This window comes from Exophiala xenobiotica (genome assembly GCF_000835505.1).
Source record: "Exophiala xenobiotica strain CBS 118157 unplaced genomic scaffold supercont1.1, whole genome shotgun sequence".
In the NCBI taxonomy this organism is placed as follows: Eukaryota; Fungi; Ascomycota; class Eurotiomycetes; order Chaetothyriales; family Herpotrichiellaceae; genus Exophiala; species Exophiala xenobiotica.
The window spans coordinates 3,978,890-3,995,297 of NW_013562494.1; the positions used below are offsets into that span (position 1 = coordinate 3,978,890).

Below are 16,408 nucleotides of genomic sequence, written 5' to 3' on the forward strand. Positions count from 1 at the left end.
TTGTTGAGAAGACGTGATCTCACGCGAGTCGTCAAGAAGGAAATGGGCAAGCCATGACGGGCAGATACCAAAACTGCTTACCAGTATCATACAAAGAATTTTGCACCTATAATACCGCAAGGCGCGCAAATACAGTACTACTAGTAGCGTCATTACAGATAAAACGGAGTCAAAATACGAAGCATGGCGATCGACGTTCTTGGCAGATTGCAACGTGTTTTGACCGAGATGCCACTTGAATCGTGATATTCCCATCGCCAACCCACGAGGTCGGTTCTTCCAGCAAATAATATTAGATAACATCTGCTATCCCACGCTCTTTGCCTGCGAGTCCGTGGTGCTCGATCTATCAGATGGAGACTTCACCATGGATGCCGGCAAACACAGCCCGGCGCATTTCCCGCCACCTGGCAAAATGCACATCAAGCTAAGTCACCGAGCATCATCGCCGGCCAACCTCTCTATGTTGTTCAGCTGAATTTGCCACAATATGACAGTGCATCGGCCACTTACGGCAGGGCATTTGCTCAAGATAACCCAATATGCAGCAGTCGGCATGCTCTTATGGTGACCTGGACCCGTATAACAAGCTAAAGGGGAAGCAGTGGACAGCCAAGGTTTGCTCGAACCGACGGTGCTCCTTTTCGCTGAAACCCATAATCAAAATGTTCAAGTGTCTCGTTCTCATAATCGCGGGATCACTACTTGCCTCAACGAGAAGGGATAGAGGGCAGCGATCGACCAAGAATCCCACCTTTTGAACACGTCTCCCCGATCACTATGGCGGTCCTTACTACTACCGCGGCAGCCCTTCAAAGGGCAGATTCGTCGGAAAGTAAACAGCGAGTACTCGCTTGCAAGCTTTTGATTGAGCTGCTTTCGTCAGTGTCGACCGACCTACGTTCCTGATATCTAGTACTGACGACTTGCATAGATACCAGTTTGCGTCTCCAGTGCGATGGTACGTGACAAAGGATCCGTGGACGCGTGGCAGTGACTGAGATTTCTCTTCAGGATAGAGACACAGAAAGAAATGCTTCGCAGGTCGAATGGCATCGAACGATATGTCGAGATCGGACCGGCAAGAATCCTAGCTACAATGATTCAGAAGAGTGCTTCTCAAGGGTATTCCTCTCAAGCTGCGTCTCATTGGTCACATTTCCGCTTCCTATCTTCGACGGACAATAAGAAGGATATCTATTACGAATACCCAGAGCAGGTCCTACATGCTGCAACAACAGATAAGACTGTCGATGCTACCGGGCTGAACCTCGCCAGCGTCTCGGCTAGCCTGGAGGTCAGAGTCACTCCGCCTGGTACTCTTGCATCTACCACGAACGGAAATGCTGTGGCGAGTCTGGACGGCCCAGTCATGGGACCCGTCGTTGCGGCACTCGCTGTGCCTGATGCTGCCTTGTCTGCTGCTCATGTTGTTCTTGCAATTACTGCCCAGAAGTTGAAAAAGCCATTCGACCAAGTATCGACTCAGAAGACGATTCGTGAACTATCTGCAGGTGCGCAGTCGTGAGCGTCTTTTTCTTTGAGGGTGCTGACTCATTGTAGGGAAATCAACCCTCCAAAATGAGCTGATTGGCGATCTTGCGGCAGAATTTGGCAGTTTACCAGACGGCTCAGAGGATCTCAGCCTGGAAGCACTTGCCGATGCGTTACAGACTAATTTCTCTGGGAAGCCTGGAAAACAGCTCTCAGCTCTGATTTCGAAGTTCATGTCGGGGAAGATGCCCGCCGGTTTTAACCAAGCAGCAGTTCAGGATCATCTGCAGGAGAAGTGGGGACTCAGCAAAAGTCATTCACTGATCCCTATCTCCCTTGCGGTCACAGCGGAACCGGCTTCCAGACTACCGGATGCGAATGCCGCAAAGGAGTTTTTCGACTCTCATACCCTTCGCTATGGGGCATTTGGCGGGATTGCTCTGTCCCCGTTGACTGGACAGGGAGGCTCTGTGGCCCTACAAGCCACCGTCACCGTGGATTCAGCCAGTCTGGAAGCCGCGCGAAAGGAACAAAGAGATTACCATTTGAAGCAGTTTGAGCTGTTGGCCAAGTACTTGCAGATCAATCCCGAGCTAGAGCACGAAAAACTACAAGAGCTGGCAGCTTCCGAAAAATTGCTTGAAGAGAAATTGAACCGCTGGGCTGCAGAGTTCGATGACCATTTCTTCGATGGAATTCAGCCTCTGTTCGACATTCGTAAAAGCCGTACGTATGACTCTTGGTGGAATTGGGCAAGGGAAGATCTGCTCAGGCTACTCAGCCAATTCATCCAGCAGCCTTTTGATGTGGAAGATATCGACAACAAGGACAGCGTTCAGAGCTTGCTGAGAAGATTCGAACCGAGCTGTTTCGATATCGTTAATCGGGCTATCACCGATCCACAATTACAAGCTTCTTCTCGTGTCGGCAGGGAAATTGCTAGGCTGGGCACGAGAGCAATGGGTCTAGACCCAGTCTTCAAGTACAGTCTCCCGGCAATGCGGCCTAAGACGACGATTAGCGCCACAGGGTCCGTTGAGTATACCGAAGTCCCTCGAGACATCACCAACTACAGCTCTTTGGTGGAACACGGTCGCTTGACCCCCACAGGAGAGCACATACCATTCATACACATTCGCCGGCGAGACGACGGACAGGAGTGGAAGTCCGACCGTGAATCAACAAACTTGTTGCTCTCTGCTCTACAGGCCGCAACAAGTTCAGGCATAACCTTTGCTGGCAAAACAATACTCGTGATCGGCGCCGGTGCAAATTCGATTGGGGCAGAAGTAGTACGAGGTCTCTTGTGCGGCGGTGCTCGGGTCATCGTGACAACAAGCCGTGTCGTGTCAAGAACCGCCAGATTCTATCAACATATGTACCGCAAGCATGGCGCAAAGGGTTCGGCCTTGTCAGTGGTGCCATTCAACCAGGGCAGCCGAAAGGACTGCGAAGCCTTGATTGAACACATCTACAGTCCAGGTTCGATGATCGGCGACAATCTTGATTTCATCATCCCCTTCGCAGCAATACCAGAGAGCGGGGCAATTGACGGTCTCGACAGCAAGTCGGAACTTGCACACCGTGCAATGCTTACCAACATTCTCCGCATCCTTGGTTATATTTGCAAGCAGAAAGAAGCACGCGGTCTTCACAATCAACCAACAACTGTGATTCTACCGCTTTCGCCGAATCATGGAACGTTTGGAGGAGATGGTATGTATGCCGAATCGAAATTGGGTCTCGAAACATTGTTCAACCGCTTCCACTCGGAAAGCTGGTCTGCCTATCTTAATATCTGTGGTGCCGTAATCGGTTGGACTCGTGGAACAGGACTGATGAATGCCAACAATATCGTTGCAGAAGCCATTGAAAGCCACGAGGTGGTGACTTTCTCACAGCCTGAGATGGCTTTGAATATCCTTGCATTGATGACGCCAGCAATTGCTACCCTCTGCGAGGACGACCCAGTTTATGCTGACTTGAATGGTGGCCTTCAATTTGTGCACAACCTGAAACGAGAAATTGTCGCTGCAAGGGACAACATTTCGGACACCAGCAAAATCCGCAAGGCATTGATACAGGAGCGATCTCGACATCAGTTGGTCCTCAACGGTTCTGAGGTACGCGAGACAGGCTCAGATACAATCGATCTCTCTGCCCGACGTGCCAATTTGAGTATGGCGTTTCCACGACTCGCCAGTCACGAGGACTTGACGCGGGATACCAAAAATCTCCACGGCATGCTCGATCTGTCTCGAATAGTAGTTGTCGTCGGATTCTCCGAGCTCGGCCCCTGGGGAAGCGCAAGAACTCGATGGGAAATGGAACATCAAAACGAGCTATCCCTTGAAGGCTATGTCGAACTTGCATGGATCATGGGCTTGGTCAAGCACAAAGATGGCGAGGTCAATGGCCAACCATATACCGGCTGGATTGACGCTCAAACACAACATCCAGTTAAAGATCAGGAATTCAAGGAGAAATATTACAGTCAAATCATGAAGCATACAGGCATACGCTTCATTGAATCTGACGCACTCGGAGGCTATGATCCTGCACGGAAGGAATTCCTGCATGAAATTGTGACCGAGGACGACTTACCGGCGTTTGAAAGCTCTAAAGCTACAGCTGAGGCTTTCAAGCTAAGATACCAGGACAAAGTGACCATCGAGCCCATCTCTGGGTCCGACGACTACAAAGTGCGCATCAAAAAAGGCGCCCACTTTCTTGTCCCTAAGGCATCTCCATTCGATCGTGAGATAGCGGGACAACTTCCAAAGGGATGGGATCCTAAGACGTACGGCCTCCCTGAAGATATCATCCAACAGACGGATCCGGTCACCCTGTATGCGCTCTGTTGCGTCTCCGAGGCCTTACTCTCTGCTGGAATTCAGGACCCTTACGAGTTGTACAAACACATTCATGTCTCCGAGTTAGCCAATTGCATCGGCACTGGCGCAGGCCCTTTGCTTGCAATGCGCGGAGTGTACCGCGACAGGTATCTCGACCGACCTGTGCAGAGCGATGTACTGCAAGAATCGTTCTTGAACACTCTCGGTGCTTGGATCAATATGCTCATTCTCTCCTCTACAGGTCCGATCAAATCTCCTGTCGGCGCCTGCGCAACAGCTATTGAATCCCTAGATATTGGTTGTGAGGCTATTCAAGGCGGCAAATGCAAGGTTGCGCTTGTAGGTGGGTGTGATGATTTCCAGGAGGAAATGTCCTACGAGTTTGCAAAGATGAAGGCCACTGCAAGCAGCAATGAAGAGTTCGAGAGGGGCAGAACTCCGCAAGAGATGTCGCGGCCAAGCGCTGCATCCCGTGGCGGCTTTGTCGAATCGGCCGGATGCGGAGTTCAACTACTCATGAGTGCCGAGCTAGCCCTAAAGATGGGACTCCCTATATATGGAGTTGTGGCATACACACAGATGGCCAGCGACAAGATTGGTCGGTCAGTCCCAGCTCCTGGGAAGGGCATCTTAACAGCCGCCAGGGAGGTATCCGGCCATGGTGACTCGCATCTACTTGATCTGGAATTCCGAAGGAAACAACTCGACGAAAGCTTCAAATTGATCAAGATATGGGAACAATCTCGGATTGAAGAAGCCAGGCAACAACCCGACTATTCCGAGAAGATGGCCCAAGAGATTCACACAGCTGCTGCCACCAAGACGAGATCAGCAAAGAGGACATGGGGCAACGATATCCGCCTTCAAGACCCTCACATTGCGCCCATCAAATCAGCACTGGCCGCGTGGGGGATGACCATCGACGACATCACCGTCGCTTCAATGCACGGGACATCAACCAAGGCAAATGACACAAATGAAGCTGATGTTATCAACACTCAACTGACGCATCTTGGACGCATGAAGGGTAATCCCATACTAGCTGTTTGTCAAAAGTCTCTGACTGGCCATCCGAAAGGAGCAGCCGGTGCTTGGCAGTTCAATGGGTGCTTGCAAATGCTCCAGACAGGAATTGTGCCGGGCAACAAAAACGCCGACAACATCGAAAGCAAGTTGCGACAATATGAACACATTGTCTATCCCATGGAGGCGATCCGGCCACAACGTGTCAACGCCACTATGTTGACGTCCTTTGGATTTGGCCAGAAAGGTGGCATTGCTATTGCCGTGGCGCCGAAATACCTTTTCTCTGCCGTCGGCAAAGAAGCCTTCGACAATTATCGATCTCGGGCAACCATGAGGCAGCGCACCGGCAACATTGCGTTCCAAAGTGCTTTGATGAGCAACTCGATATTCAAGGCTAAAGAGCGATCTCCGTGGGACAGTTCGGATGCAAGAATGAAGGAAGTTCTCTTGAATCCTCGTGCCCGCGTCTCCCGCACGGAAAGCTCGGACACCTTGACCTTCAAGGAGACGGGGACAGCCACGCCCCGCAGCTCATCGGGTGCTGGGACGCCTCGCGAAGAACTTTCTCATGAGATGCTTCTGTTCAGCTCGGTTCATGCTATGCTTGGGGCCTCCGCACCTGGCTCGCCAGGTCAGCAATCCGTTGGTATTGACGTTGAAAATATTGCCGATGTTCCAGTCGACAACGAGAATTTTGTCAGACGCAATTTCACCGTCATGGAACGTGAGTTGTGCAGCTCTAAACCTGATCCGAGAGCATCATTTGCAGGTCGCTGGTGTGCGAAAGAGGCTGTACTCAAGAGCCTTCAGATTGCCTCGCGCGGTGCAGGTGCAGCGATGGATGAGATTGAAATTCTTCATGATGAATTTGGGGTTCCTAAAGTCGAGGTATGTTCTTAACGTTCGCCTTGCATTTGTCTTTTGCATCGAAGCTGACATTCTTCTTTTCTGTAGCTGTACGGCAAGACGAAGGATTCGGCAGAAGCGAAAGGTATTGGTGGCATCCAGGTCAGCATCACTCACTCTGCGGGTATCGCGACAGCAATAGCACTGGCATCAAAGCGTTCGTGAAGTGGTTGGAAAGCGGGCTGTTTTAGTTCACTTACCAGGTAGTTAGCGGTGTTGGCATGTCCTGAGGCGCTCGTTGTATGGCATCAAATACGTCCGTCCGCGGACATTTCGTAATACTATTCAGAATTGGTTGACGTTTCCAATCTACCGTTGCTTATTTTCTAGTCAAGTAGCTTCGGCCTCCTGGAGAATCCGATCGAAATTTGGAAGGTTCTCTGCTGATATGCCTGGGATACTTCATTTACTGGTCGACAATGGATCAACGAGGAGGATGCTTTTAGGCCACGTCCTGCACTTTCTACGAAGACTTGTCTGAACATTGGATACTGGGAAGGCTGCAGTCAAATTTGCACATGGACCAGAGGGCATTGTGTCTATGATAAAAGATTACGGTAGCATTTCCCAACAGCAAACTCGATTAAATCCTTTATAGGGCTAATATCAACCCAAATCAACGTACAACTACTCGCCTTTGAAAGCCCATGAACTTCAATTACAACCTTTAACGCCCCTCCACGTCGTCGCCCCTTACACCGTCGTTCTCAGCATCGTGGGGTGGAGTCTCGTCCTCTCCATTCCCTTTAGCTGCTGGTTCTCGCCAATATTCTGCCCGGAGCTTCGATCCTCTATTCTCATTCTTCTTGACGACCACCACATCCTTTTCATCAAGCGACGATGCATCCTCAGCAGCTGACTGGTGATCCTTGGCTGACTCGATATCTCTGGTCGCCTTCACTTCGGTACCTTGCTTGATGTTCCTCCACTCCATTATCAGCGCCGGGAAAAGACTGGCCGCGCTTAACGCCACCGACACGAAAATACACCTGGTCACGCTGCTGTTGAATGCCGCCTTTACCTCCGGTAGAGACTGTTGTGGGACGGTATTCCTCAAATTCAGGATTCCAACACTGTCGAGATTCGTCCCGTTGACACCGGGAATGTCCGAGAGCTGTTTCTGAAGCAGGTTCTGGAAGATGGTTTGGGCCACGGGGACGAAGATGGCGCCACCCAGATTCTGGCCGAAGAAGTTCAGAGCCATGCCAGTGCTGATATCGCTGCGGTCAAGCACGGCTTGAGCGGCCATGTTGACAGTCTGCATGGCCATGCCGGTGCCGAAGCCATACAGCACCTGATACCCGATCCACTTGGAGCTGCCGGTGGTCGGTTGAAGCTGCGTCAAGAGTGCGGCGCCGACCGTGGTGAGAATCGGAGACACAAGGATCGGAGGCATATAGTAGCCTACCCGTTGGGTGAAGCCACCAGCGAATATGCTCATGACCACCAGGCTGATCACAAGGGGGAACAAGCTGATACCGGCATGGATGGCTGTCTCCGCCTTCACGGCTTCGAACCAGATTGGCAGGAAGTAGACAATGGCAAAGAGACTGCCGTTGAGCAAGAAGAGGAAGATGACTCCGCCAAGGACGGATCTCTGGGTAGCGATGCGCATGGGGACGGTGGCAGTGGCTGGTTTGGCGGCCTGTAGAACCCAAAATGCCACAAAGAGCACTCCGCATGTCACCAAGAGTCCGACAATCTTTCCACTCGACCAGGGATACTCTGAGCCACCCCATTGAAGGGCTAGCACCAAGCACACGATGCTGGGGACGAATATCAGAGTGCCAATGGGGTCCATGCGAAGGAATTGTTGTGCAAGGCTGAGCTTCTCGGGCGGAGGTGGTTTGATGTGCAGGAACAAGACGATCGAGAGGATGGTGAAGGCTCCGATGGGAAGATTGATGTAGAAGCACCACCGCCATGAGACGCTGTCCGTAAATGCGCCGCCCAGAAACGGTCCCAGCACGGATGCGATGCCGAAAACCGCACCAAAGAGGCCGTAGTAGATCGGTCGCTTCCGAAGTGGTATCAGAGGCACAATGACCATCATTCCTCCGGTGAAGATGCCGGAAGAGCCCAGGCCGGCGATGGCGCGCCCGATGATGAGTGCAATGGAACTTGGCGCAGCACCACAGATGGCCGAGCCGACTTCGAACAGGAAGATGGAGCCCAAGAACACCGACTTGATCGAGTAGTGCTTGTAGATTTTGCCGAAGATCAGACTGAACGAGGCGCCCGTGATCATGTACGCGCTGCCATACCAGCCAACGTCGTCCAGAGAGTGGAATGTGTCGGTGATCTCGGGGATGGCGACGGATATGATCGTCCGATCCTGTAGACCATTATCATCCGTTAGTCAAAACGTGCTTTCTGGGTCGGGAGAGATGGCTCGAGGTCGGTATCACGTGGAAACTCACCAGAGCCACCACGAAAAGAGCAAAGTATAAGCCCAACATGACCATCCAAAACTTGACGGTTTTTGGTTGGTAATTGGCCTCGCTGTCTGCTTCCGCTTCCTCAAGAGCCTTCATATCTGTCCGATCACGGCCGGGTGGAGGATCGATCTTGGCTCGGTCCTGACGAGGTAGCGAGGCGTCCGACAGGACAGGCGAGGGCGCGTCTTTCCGCTGTGCCTCGTCGTAGGACATGGCAGCGAATTGGTCGTGGTCCGCTGGCGGTGGTGAAGAGGTCCGTTGCGTCTTTTTCAAGGAAATAAAAGACGGTGTTCTTGAAGTCATCGTGATCGATGCTGAAGACGAGCCTGAAGTTACACTCAAGCTGCGAGGTTGGAGACCAGCTTCGGAATTCGTTGGCACGATGGTGACGGATCATCGTAAGCCACCAGGTGCTACGGGAAGGAAATCTGCCACATTTGTATCGTGGTCGAAAATGCAACGACCCAGTGTCAAGTCCACTCCAGCCCCGTGCTGCTTCATGGTGCCAGAAAAATACACCGATGCAGGGGGCTTAGGGCTACGCTTCAGCTTAAGCCCAGTGTCCCAGCGCGTGTAAATTTCTTGGTCGCCAGCATCACACAGTACGCACTTACCTGCATTGTCGTTGTATGCCGCACGTGGATACCTCGGGCCAATAATGCGCGAGCACGAAAATGAATTCTCGTCGTTTGACGCGTGAAGGACGGTATGAATGAAGAGGTCGCTAAAGCTTGTTGATGGACAAGCATTCAAGGCGTTATGGAGTCAGGCTCGGGCGATTCGCGCCGGCCTTTATGGGTCGAGCGATCCCTCGCTGCAGAGCCATCGAGTTTATTGACGAGAGCCTGGCGATTGATAGGGCTAAGCGCCTGTGTTGGCCCCCATCATCCCCTGGTAAAGCGTCGGCTCGGCATCACAGGTGGATGACAGCTCGGTCAGAACGACATGGCTTAACCCTTTGTGGGCAAGCATCGGCGAGTTCTTTTGAGACGTCGGTCGCAGATCTTCCAATCACTGAACCATTCTGGCCCCTTGCACATGTCGCAGACTCGGGCCATCTATCTCGCGTCCCGGCCTTGAGTTCTGCACCACTTGGCATACTGCAGCGAGGTTTTCAGTGCGAGGCATTTCATGGCTGTCACGAAAGACGCAGGGCGCGTAATGAGGTAAATAGGCGGAAGCATGCTACAAGATAAGAGCCCCCGTCCAGTGCACATTACAAAGGCGTCCGCTTCTCTCCACCCATTTACCGACACGGCAACCTGCCATCCAACCCAACTCCAAGCTCACTCACAAGACTTGGTACAGCCGCTGCTTTTCAATATAGCTCATAAACACCGACAGCGCCCGAACCAGATCAGCTATACCTTCAACCGCATACCATAACCATCATGGCGAAGGGCGTTGCAAGAATTGCCGTGGTGATCTGCTCGTCTAGGAAGCCTCGTGCCAATCCACAAATTGCCAACTTCGTCCTCGAGGCCATTGAGTCGACATACCAGGACAGATGGTCCCTGGAGCCGTCCCTGAAGGTCATTGACCTCGCCGAGAGGAATCTCCCCTTCTTCGACGAGCCCGATGTCCCCTCTCAAATTCATGACTACACCAAATACGCACACGCCCACACCCGCGAATGGAGCAAGGAAGTCCAAAGCTATGATGGCTTCATCTTCGTCTGCCCGCAGTATAACTGGGGTTACCCTGCGGTTCTCAAGAACGCCATCGACTACCTGTACAACGAGTGGAAGGGCAAGCCAGCCATGATCGTGAGCTATGGAGGCCACGGCGGCGGCAGAGCAGCTGCACAGTTGAGACAGGTGCTGTGCGGCATTCACATGATTCCCACCAAGAAGCACGTGGAACTGGCGTTTCCTACCCGAAGCGCCTTGCTCGATGCCGCCTACGGCAAGGATCTTGGACTTGATGGTTTCAGCTCAAAGGGTATCTGGGGCTCACAACGCAAGGAAATCGGCGACACTTTTGCCGAGATGATGGATCTCCTGTGCAGCAATGTAAGTCCAAAAGCCTTCTGAGGTCGAGTCCCTTTCCACATTTGCTAACACTTTTCCCTCAGAAGGTCGGAAAGGCATTCAAGTCTGCTGCAGTCACGTTTGGCATGGCGAAGCAGGAATTTCGCAAGAAGTTCAAAAAGTCCTCTGGAGAACATGCGAGTGGACGAGGAGAGGCGCGAAGCGAAGAGTAGAAGTATGTCAGTGGACATCTTTGCGTATCGCATGAGTGTGGAACGGAGTCATCTAGTCTACTTTTTCTGGTTTGGATATCACTATGCGATCGGTGCTTGGGGAGGGATATTACTAGTCTAGTGGTACTTTCGGCTGTTGACTTGGGAGGGACAGTGGACTGTGACCTCGATGGGTCCTTTCGAAGAAGTAGCGTGGCTTGTCCCATTAATCTTTTGATTGTCGTGGATTTTTATGGTATGTAGACCGTCCCCTAAGGAGTCACCCTGCTTATGTAACCGAGGCTGTGCGGTTTAGGGGCTTCTGGGCGCCAAGCCTCTGAAAGCACCTCCTAAAATCAACTCAACCAGCTGAACACTCCAGTTACCATCTTCTGTCTATGATAATGCTCACATCTTTCATCTCTTCATCCCTGGTTGGATTTACTCTGTTATTCTGAACGGAGTCTTCGCCAGAGTTTCGCCGATATCTTGCTGTCAAAGTGGCTCTATCAGCCCTACTCGCCTATGAACGCAGCGCAACCTGACGTTGCCGGAAACCCTCCGAACATGCAACCATAGTACCATGCGCCTGCACAATCTGTGGCGGTCTTCAATATTTTTCCGTCGCAGCCCGAGCTGCGCAAGGTTCCCTATCCATACCATTCCTCGCCACCTCCGTCCTCGCACATGGCAAAATGACCGAAGTTGGGAGCGTTTCCCTTCTGTCCGACATTCCATGTGAATATGATTGAGTGACTATGATGTACGCAAGTCTTTGCTTTGGACAACCGTTATATTTGCGGAACCAGAGAGTATTGTTGGTGACTCGTACTTTTTGTAACAAGTTGCGAAGCATGAAGACTTGAAAGATTGGATACGAATGCGACAACTCACGTCCACCTATAATGTCATACCAGTATGGTGCCTGCCAGGCGCCGCTGGCGAGTCCGACTACAACGACGACAAGCTCAGCAACAACTGCGTTGATCACGACAAGCTCAACGCCCAAGATATCGAGCACCACAACTTCATCGATAGTGCCTCTGTCAACTATTACGCCTGCATCGCCAATATCCCATCAACAGAATTTACAGCCACCTTACCTATCGCAAACAGCAATTCTGGGAGAGGTGCCATCAAGATCAGTCGATGTTCCTATCACGGCCGTCTTTCTCGTCCTGTTCGTAATCGGAGCGATCTCCAACATGACCCTGTTCAGACGCAACAAGGCTAGAGGACACTTTTTTCTGCCGTCGTTCTTCCTATACGTGTTCTGCATGGCGCGCATTTTGAGCTGCTCTTTGCGTATCGCTTGGGCATACTACCCTAACAACGCGAGTCTTTCAATTGCAGCCTTCATCTTTGTCTCGGCTGGCGTTTTGATCATCTTCGTGGTCAACTTGATCTTTGCGCAACGAATAGTCCGAGCGATGCAACCGGCAATCGGTTGGAGTCCTGCCTTTGGAAGGTTCTACAAGCTGCTCTACGCATTGACAGTCTTCTTGTTGGTCATAACGGTCGTCGCCATCGTCCACTCCCATTACACCCTTGACACCGCACGATTACACGCCGACTCGGGAATCGAGCTTGGGGCAATTACGTATTTCTTGTCGCTGGCTTTCCTGCCGATCTTCCTGGTCTACATCTCCCATGTGCTTCCAAGAACGAGGAAACCGGTGAAATTCGGGGCAGGCTCCTGGAGGGCCAAGGTGCGGATCCTGACGGTCGGAGCATCTCTTTGCATATTTGGTGCAGGCTTCAGAGCTGGCTCGCAATTCATGCATCCTCGGCGCCCCGACGACCCGGCATGGTATCACAGCAAGGTGTGCTTCTACCTGTTCAACTTTACCGTTGAAGTCCTGGTGGTCTATCTATACCTCGTCACACGCGTCGATCAGCGCTTCTACATACCCAACGGGAGTCGCGATGACGGTGACTATGCACGCAAGCCGCGGTCTGAGGACTCGAGTACAGATGAGTCGGAGAACCGGAAGAGCAGCTTCAGCAGCTATGCTCGTATCTTCGACGGCAGTTCTTCCATCTACTCCTGGGGTAATGAAGACGAGAAATACCCTGAGGAAGAGGAGCCATCATCACCAGGTTGGTCGTGTTTATCAGACGAGAAATGGGGCTCCGACTCGAAGCTTCAGCTCCCTCCGGAAATTGTTCAGAGCAGAATGAGGGTAGTGTCCATGGAAGAAGCACCGTACGTGGACATAACGTTCTCACACGAGCAGCATCAGTACGGGGACGACGACTGGTTCTTGTTGCCGCCGCCTGCGGCTTTACGATCTTTTGGTCTGTGAGCGGTTGCTCTGACGTAGTATCCAGGACACAGCATGCACTTGTCTTGTCCACGTACGAGTGAGGATTTCATCAGCTGTGCAAGGAAGGAAAGTGAGCTATTGGGAGCGGGGACATATCAAGCTCTGGCCACCAGAGTGCTTTGGCTATGTAAGGGCGTGGTTTAAGCCCAGAAATGAGTGAATGACTAAATTCGAGGTGGAGGGCTCGTATGAATTGGAGTATTGGGCTGTTTTCTCGCCACCACTTACTATGCTCTTCAGAGTAGTTCGCTTACGGCTCAGTCATCTTGCAGTACGGAGTTGGAAAGTATCCAAGTCGAAACCCACTAGATCTGTCCCTCAAGCTGCTCTTGCTCTGAGCAAAGGCACCTAACAAGATCACTGCGGCCTCGCTTCTCCGAGCTTCCATTGCACCACAACGGCGATGTACAGATAGTGTTGAGAGGAAGGCGAGTCTCAGGACTGCCACGTCCTCGGCCAATTTTGTGCGCCGGTCTAACTTGTGGACGGGTTCGTGTCACAAATTGTTGTCCGGACAACTATCATTGGCACACAACCTCTCCATCGGCGCATTTCTGCTTCTCCTTGTCCTTCTACTCGCTTGCTGAACAGTGCTCATGACACGAGCGTCGAGTTGAACCAGCCGCCTGCTCCTCGCACGGCTCGCAAACGCCGGTCATTGGTCTCGGCGTAGTCCTTAGAGTTGCTGAACCGGGTGACAACGCAGGCTACACCGCCGAAGCATGGGGTCATCGTGGACCACCCCTCAGGATGCAGTGCAGCTCGCTGCTCGCTGTTCAGTGTGGCGTAAAGGCCGAGGGGCTTTGGTTAAAAATCTTTTGGGTGGTAAGCTCGAGGTGAACGCACTGCAAAACTGATTGCTCTTGCATAATTGCTATTTGCGCAGCCTCTTGTTCTATTCGATATCGTCACTGATCAACACGCCATGGGGTTGAAAATCATCGTTGTGGGAGCTGGTATTGCCGGCCTCACTGCTGCTTTGGCTCTGCGACAAGCAGGCCATTCCGTCGAGGTAAGACTCCTGTGTTCAATTTTCGCTGCAAGAATTCAAAGCGGCGATTTCCCTTCGTAGGCTTCGTAGGACGACTATCTGAAAGGACAGTATACTCATATCCTTTATCCTAGATCTTCGAGCGGTCGAAATTTGCAAAGGAGGTGGGAGCGGCTTTGGGCTTGACACCGAATGGATCGCGCGTCCTCGACAAGCTGGGGTTCTCATTCACTCGCGCCCGTGCAAGGGAGATCACCAGCTGGGATATCATCGACGGTGTGACGCTCAAGCTCGCCAAAAGCATGGATTTCACCGGGCTGCGGAAACAATTTGGTTTCTCGGCCTATGCGGTTCACCGCGTGGACTTCCACACAGAGCTGCTGCACCTAGCTCAGCAACCGGGCACTGCTGGTGAAGAGGCAGTGGCCTTGCACCTCTCTTCTCCTGTAGTGGATGGCGACCCGGTAGAAGGCTGGATCATGCTGGAAGACGGGTCGAAGCATTATGCCGATATCATTGTTGCGGCGGATGGCATCCATTCGGTGCTCAGGTCTTTGGTGACAGGGTCCAAGGACAAGCCGCATTCGACCGGACTCAGCGCTTTCAGGTTCTTGCTTCCCACTGAGACCATGTGCAATGACCCGGCTCTCCAGGATCTGATGGAGTGGAAGACCACGGGAGCCGCGACTCTCGCAGATCCCAACGACCCATTGCCGAAGCGGCACATGATGTGGTATGACTGTCAAGAGTGAGTACAGTACTTCGCAATGACCCCGGGTCGTCCCTCGCTAGACCTGGTGAAGACAATGGAATCCTGGTACTGACGAATATATTAGCGGTGAAGTTCAAAACTTCGTGGGCATAACTGCTTCGCGCGACATCCCCATAGGAAAAGATGGAAGTCCTGGTTCGTATATTCTCTAGCCGCTCACAAGAGAAGTAGAGAGGAGGCAAAGCTGATCCTCGTCTCGGGAATGGCAGATTTCAATGCTGCGATGCTGGAAGACTTTGAAGCCTACCACGCGGACCTGAAGCACGTAATCGAGATTGCTGAGAATGTCACCTGCTGGCCTCTGAGCATCCATGATCCGCTCCCGTCTTGGACCAAGGGCAAGATGGTACTGGTCGGCGACGCAGCTCATCCCGTGAGTTCATGTCTTGAAGTTTCTTTCTTGCCCGAGAAAAACAAAAGCAGTCTCGTGGCAGGCGCCGAACATTCTAACAAAGAAAATCGACAGATGCTCCCATTCGGTGGACAAGGGTCCAACCAGGCCATCGAAGATGCAGGTGCCCTCGGACTCGTGCTGGCCTCTGTCAATGACCCTGCCGAAGTGTCAGCGCGGCTGAAAGTGTTCGAGAACGTCCGCATCAACCGAGTCTCGATAATTCAGACTTTGTCCATGGTAAGGGCGGGAAATGAGAAGAACGTCGAAGAAGCACTCAAGAAGTATTACCCTCCGGGCGCTAAGATCCCTGGTTCTTTCCCCGAGCGCAATTGGGACGCTTTCAGGTGAGTCGAAATCCACTCAGCCTGGTACCGTCAGAGCAGGATTGGGCTTAAACTGAGATCAACACAGTCATAATGTCCTCCAAGCGGCTGCCGATGCTTTGGTGGAGGCAAAGAAGCAAACGCCCACCGAACCTCAACACGGCCAGGAGCTCCCAAACTTCAATGCAGAGGCATACCTTCTGCCACAGCTGACGAGGGATTATTTGAGCAGTCAAACGACACCGCAACTGGCGTAAGGGCGTTAATGAGTGGCCCTTGCAACAAGCACAGGCTGCGTTGATGCGGAAGGGGAATCACTTATGTAGAAGTAGACCGTCATCGGAGGATACGTGCAAAGAGCGCCAGAGCAGCCCCGTACTTAGTCCGTGAAGCGACGATCAATGGAGTTGACCCCATATTGCATAGAAACGTGCTCGTTGTCATAGCCTCGAGCATGATTTCTCGCTTGCTCGCCCCTTGTTTGTCCAGAAATTCCAGATAGGTAGCTACCTACCAGGTAATGAGGGGGGGATGATCATCAAAGAAGGTTTGAAAAGATTCGCTGTTGCTGACGAGCCTAGAGACTGCAAGCCTAACTTCGCAACTCCTGTCTAACTAGTGCCAGTGCCTGTCTTTGCTTCAATCTTTTGTAAAGAAGGCCGTTTGAGGTTGCACTTTCTAAGGATGCGCTTCAACGTTG

General features: G+C 52.2%; 5 protein-coding genes across 5 annotated transcripts; 4 read left to right on the forward strand and 1 right to left on the reverse strand.

Moving 5' to 3' along the window:
• The first annotated feature begins 268 nt into the window (after window positions 1-268).
• On the forward strand, window positions 269-6,641 carry PV05_01559 (holo-[acyl-carrier-protein] synthase). The gene is made up of 5 exons (XM_013466569.1): window positions 269-881; window positions 935-961; window positions 1,015-1,514; window positions 1,564-6,263; window positions 6,330-6,641. Exons 1-5 carry the CDS (start codon window positions 781-783, stop codon window positions 6,444-6,446), a joined length of 5,445 nt encoding a protein of 1,814 aa, XP_013322023.1. The 5' UTR covers window positions 269-780; the 3' UTR covers window positions 6,447-6,641.
• Window positions 6,642-6,809: 168 nt separating this feature from the next.
• Window positions 6,810-9,465, reverse strand: PV05_01560 (uncharacterized protein). Its single transcript, XM_013466570.1, has 2 exons — window positions 8,702-9,465; window positions 6,810-8,616 (listed from the first exon to the last, which is right to left on the reverse strand). Exons 1-2 carry the CDS (start codon window positions 9,020-9,022, stop codon window positions 6,949-6,951), a joined length of 1,989 nt encoding a protein of 662 aa, XP_013322024.1. The 5' UTR covers window positions 9,023-9,465; the 3' UTR covers window positions 6,810-6,948.
• Window positions 9,466-9,821: 356 nt separating this feature from the next.
• On the forward strand, window positions 9,822-11,294 carry PV05_01561 (uncharacterized protein). Its single transcript, XM_013466571.1, has 2 exons — window positions 9,822-10,731; window positions 10,794-11,294. The coding sequence occupies exons 1-2, from the start codon at window positions 10,111-10,113 to the stop codon at window positions 10,920-10,922; spliced, it is 750 nt and encodes a 249-aa protein (XP_013322025.1). The 5' UTR covers window positions 9,822-10,110; the 3' UTR covers window positions 10,923-11,294.
• On the forward strand, window positions 11,291-13,533 carry PV05_01562 (uncharacterized protein). Its single transcript, XM_013466572.1, has one exon. The coding sequence runs from the start codon at window positions 11,807-11,809 to the stop codon at window positions 13,205-13,207; it is 1,401 nt and encodes a 466-aa protein (XP_013322026.1). The 5' UTR covers window positions 11,291-11,806; the 3' UTR covers window positions 13,208-13,533.
• Window positions 13,534-13,998: 465 nt separating this feature from the next.
• Window positions 13,999-16,303, forward strand: PV05_01563 (uncharacterized protein). Its single transcript, XM_013466573.1, has 6 exons — window positions 13,999-14,240; window positions 14,354-14,967; window positions 15,056-15,126; window positions 15,201-15,364; window positions 15,458-15,729; window positions 15,797-16,303. The coding sequence occupies exons 1-6, from the start codon at window positions 14,154-14,156 to the stop codon at window positions 15,963-15,965; spliced, it is 1,377 nt and encodes a 458-aa protein (XP_013322027.1). The 5' UTR covers window positions 13,999-14,153; the 3' UTR covers window positions 15,966-16,303.
• Window positions 16,304-16,408: the final 105 nt, after the last annotated feature.

Excerpts from the sequence above, each read along its gene's own strand:
- PV05_01561 (XM_013466571.1), top strand. The coding sequence starts at position 10,111 with ATGGCGAAGGGCGTTGCAAGAATTGCCGTGGTGATCTGCTCGTCTAGG. Across the intron at positions 10,732-10,793 it reads TGGATCTCCTGTGCAGCAAT|AAGGTCGGAAAGGCATTCAA; the intron begins GTAAGTCCAAAA and ends CTTTTCCCTCAG.
- PV05_01559 (XM_013466569.1), top strand. The coding sequence starts at position 781 with ATGGCGGTCCTTACTACTACCGCGGCAGCCCTTCAAAGGGCAGATTCG. Across the intron at positions 962-1,014 it reads TTTGCGTCTCCAGTGCGATG|GATAGAGACACAGAAAGAAA; the intron begins GTACGTGACAAA and ends ATTTCTCTTCAG. Across the intron at positions 1,515-1,563 it reads GATTCGTGAACTATCTGCAG|GGAAATCAACCCTCCAAAAT; the intron begins GTGCGCAGTCGT and ends GACTCATTGTAG.
- PV05_01563 (XM_013466573.1), top strand. The coding sequence starts at position 14,154 with ATGGGGTTGAAAATCATCGTTGTGGGAGCTGGTATTGCCGGCCTCACT. Across the intron at positions 14,968-15,055 it reads ATGTGGTATGACTGTCAAGA|CGGTGAAGTTCAAAACTTCG; the intron begins GTGAGTACAGTA and ends CGAATATATTAG. Across the intron at positions 15,365-15,457 it reads TCGGCGACGCAGCTCATCCC|ATGCTCCCATTCGGTGGACA; the intron begins GTGAGTTCATGT and ends GAAAATCGACAG.
- PV05_01560 (XM_013466570.1), bottom strand. The coding sequence starts at position 9,022 with ATGACTTCAAGAACACCGTCTTTTATTTCCTTGAAAAAGACGCAACGG. Across the intron at positions 8,617-8,701 it reads CTCTTTTCGTGGTGGCTCTG|GATCGGACGATCATATCCGT; the intron begins GTGAGTTTCCAC and ends AATGGTCTACAG.
- PV05_01562 (XM_013466572.1), top strand. The coding sequence starts at position 11,807 with ATGTCATACCAGTATGGTGCCTGCCAGGCGCCGCTGGCGAGTCCGACT.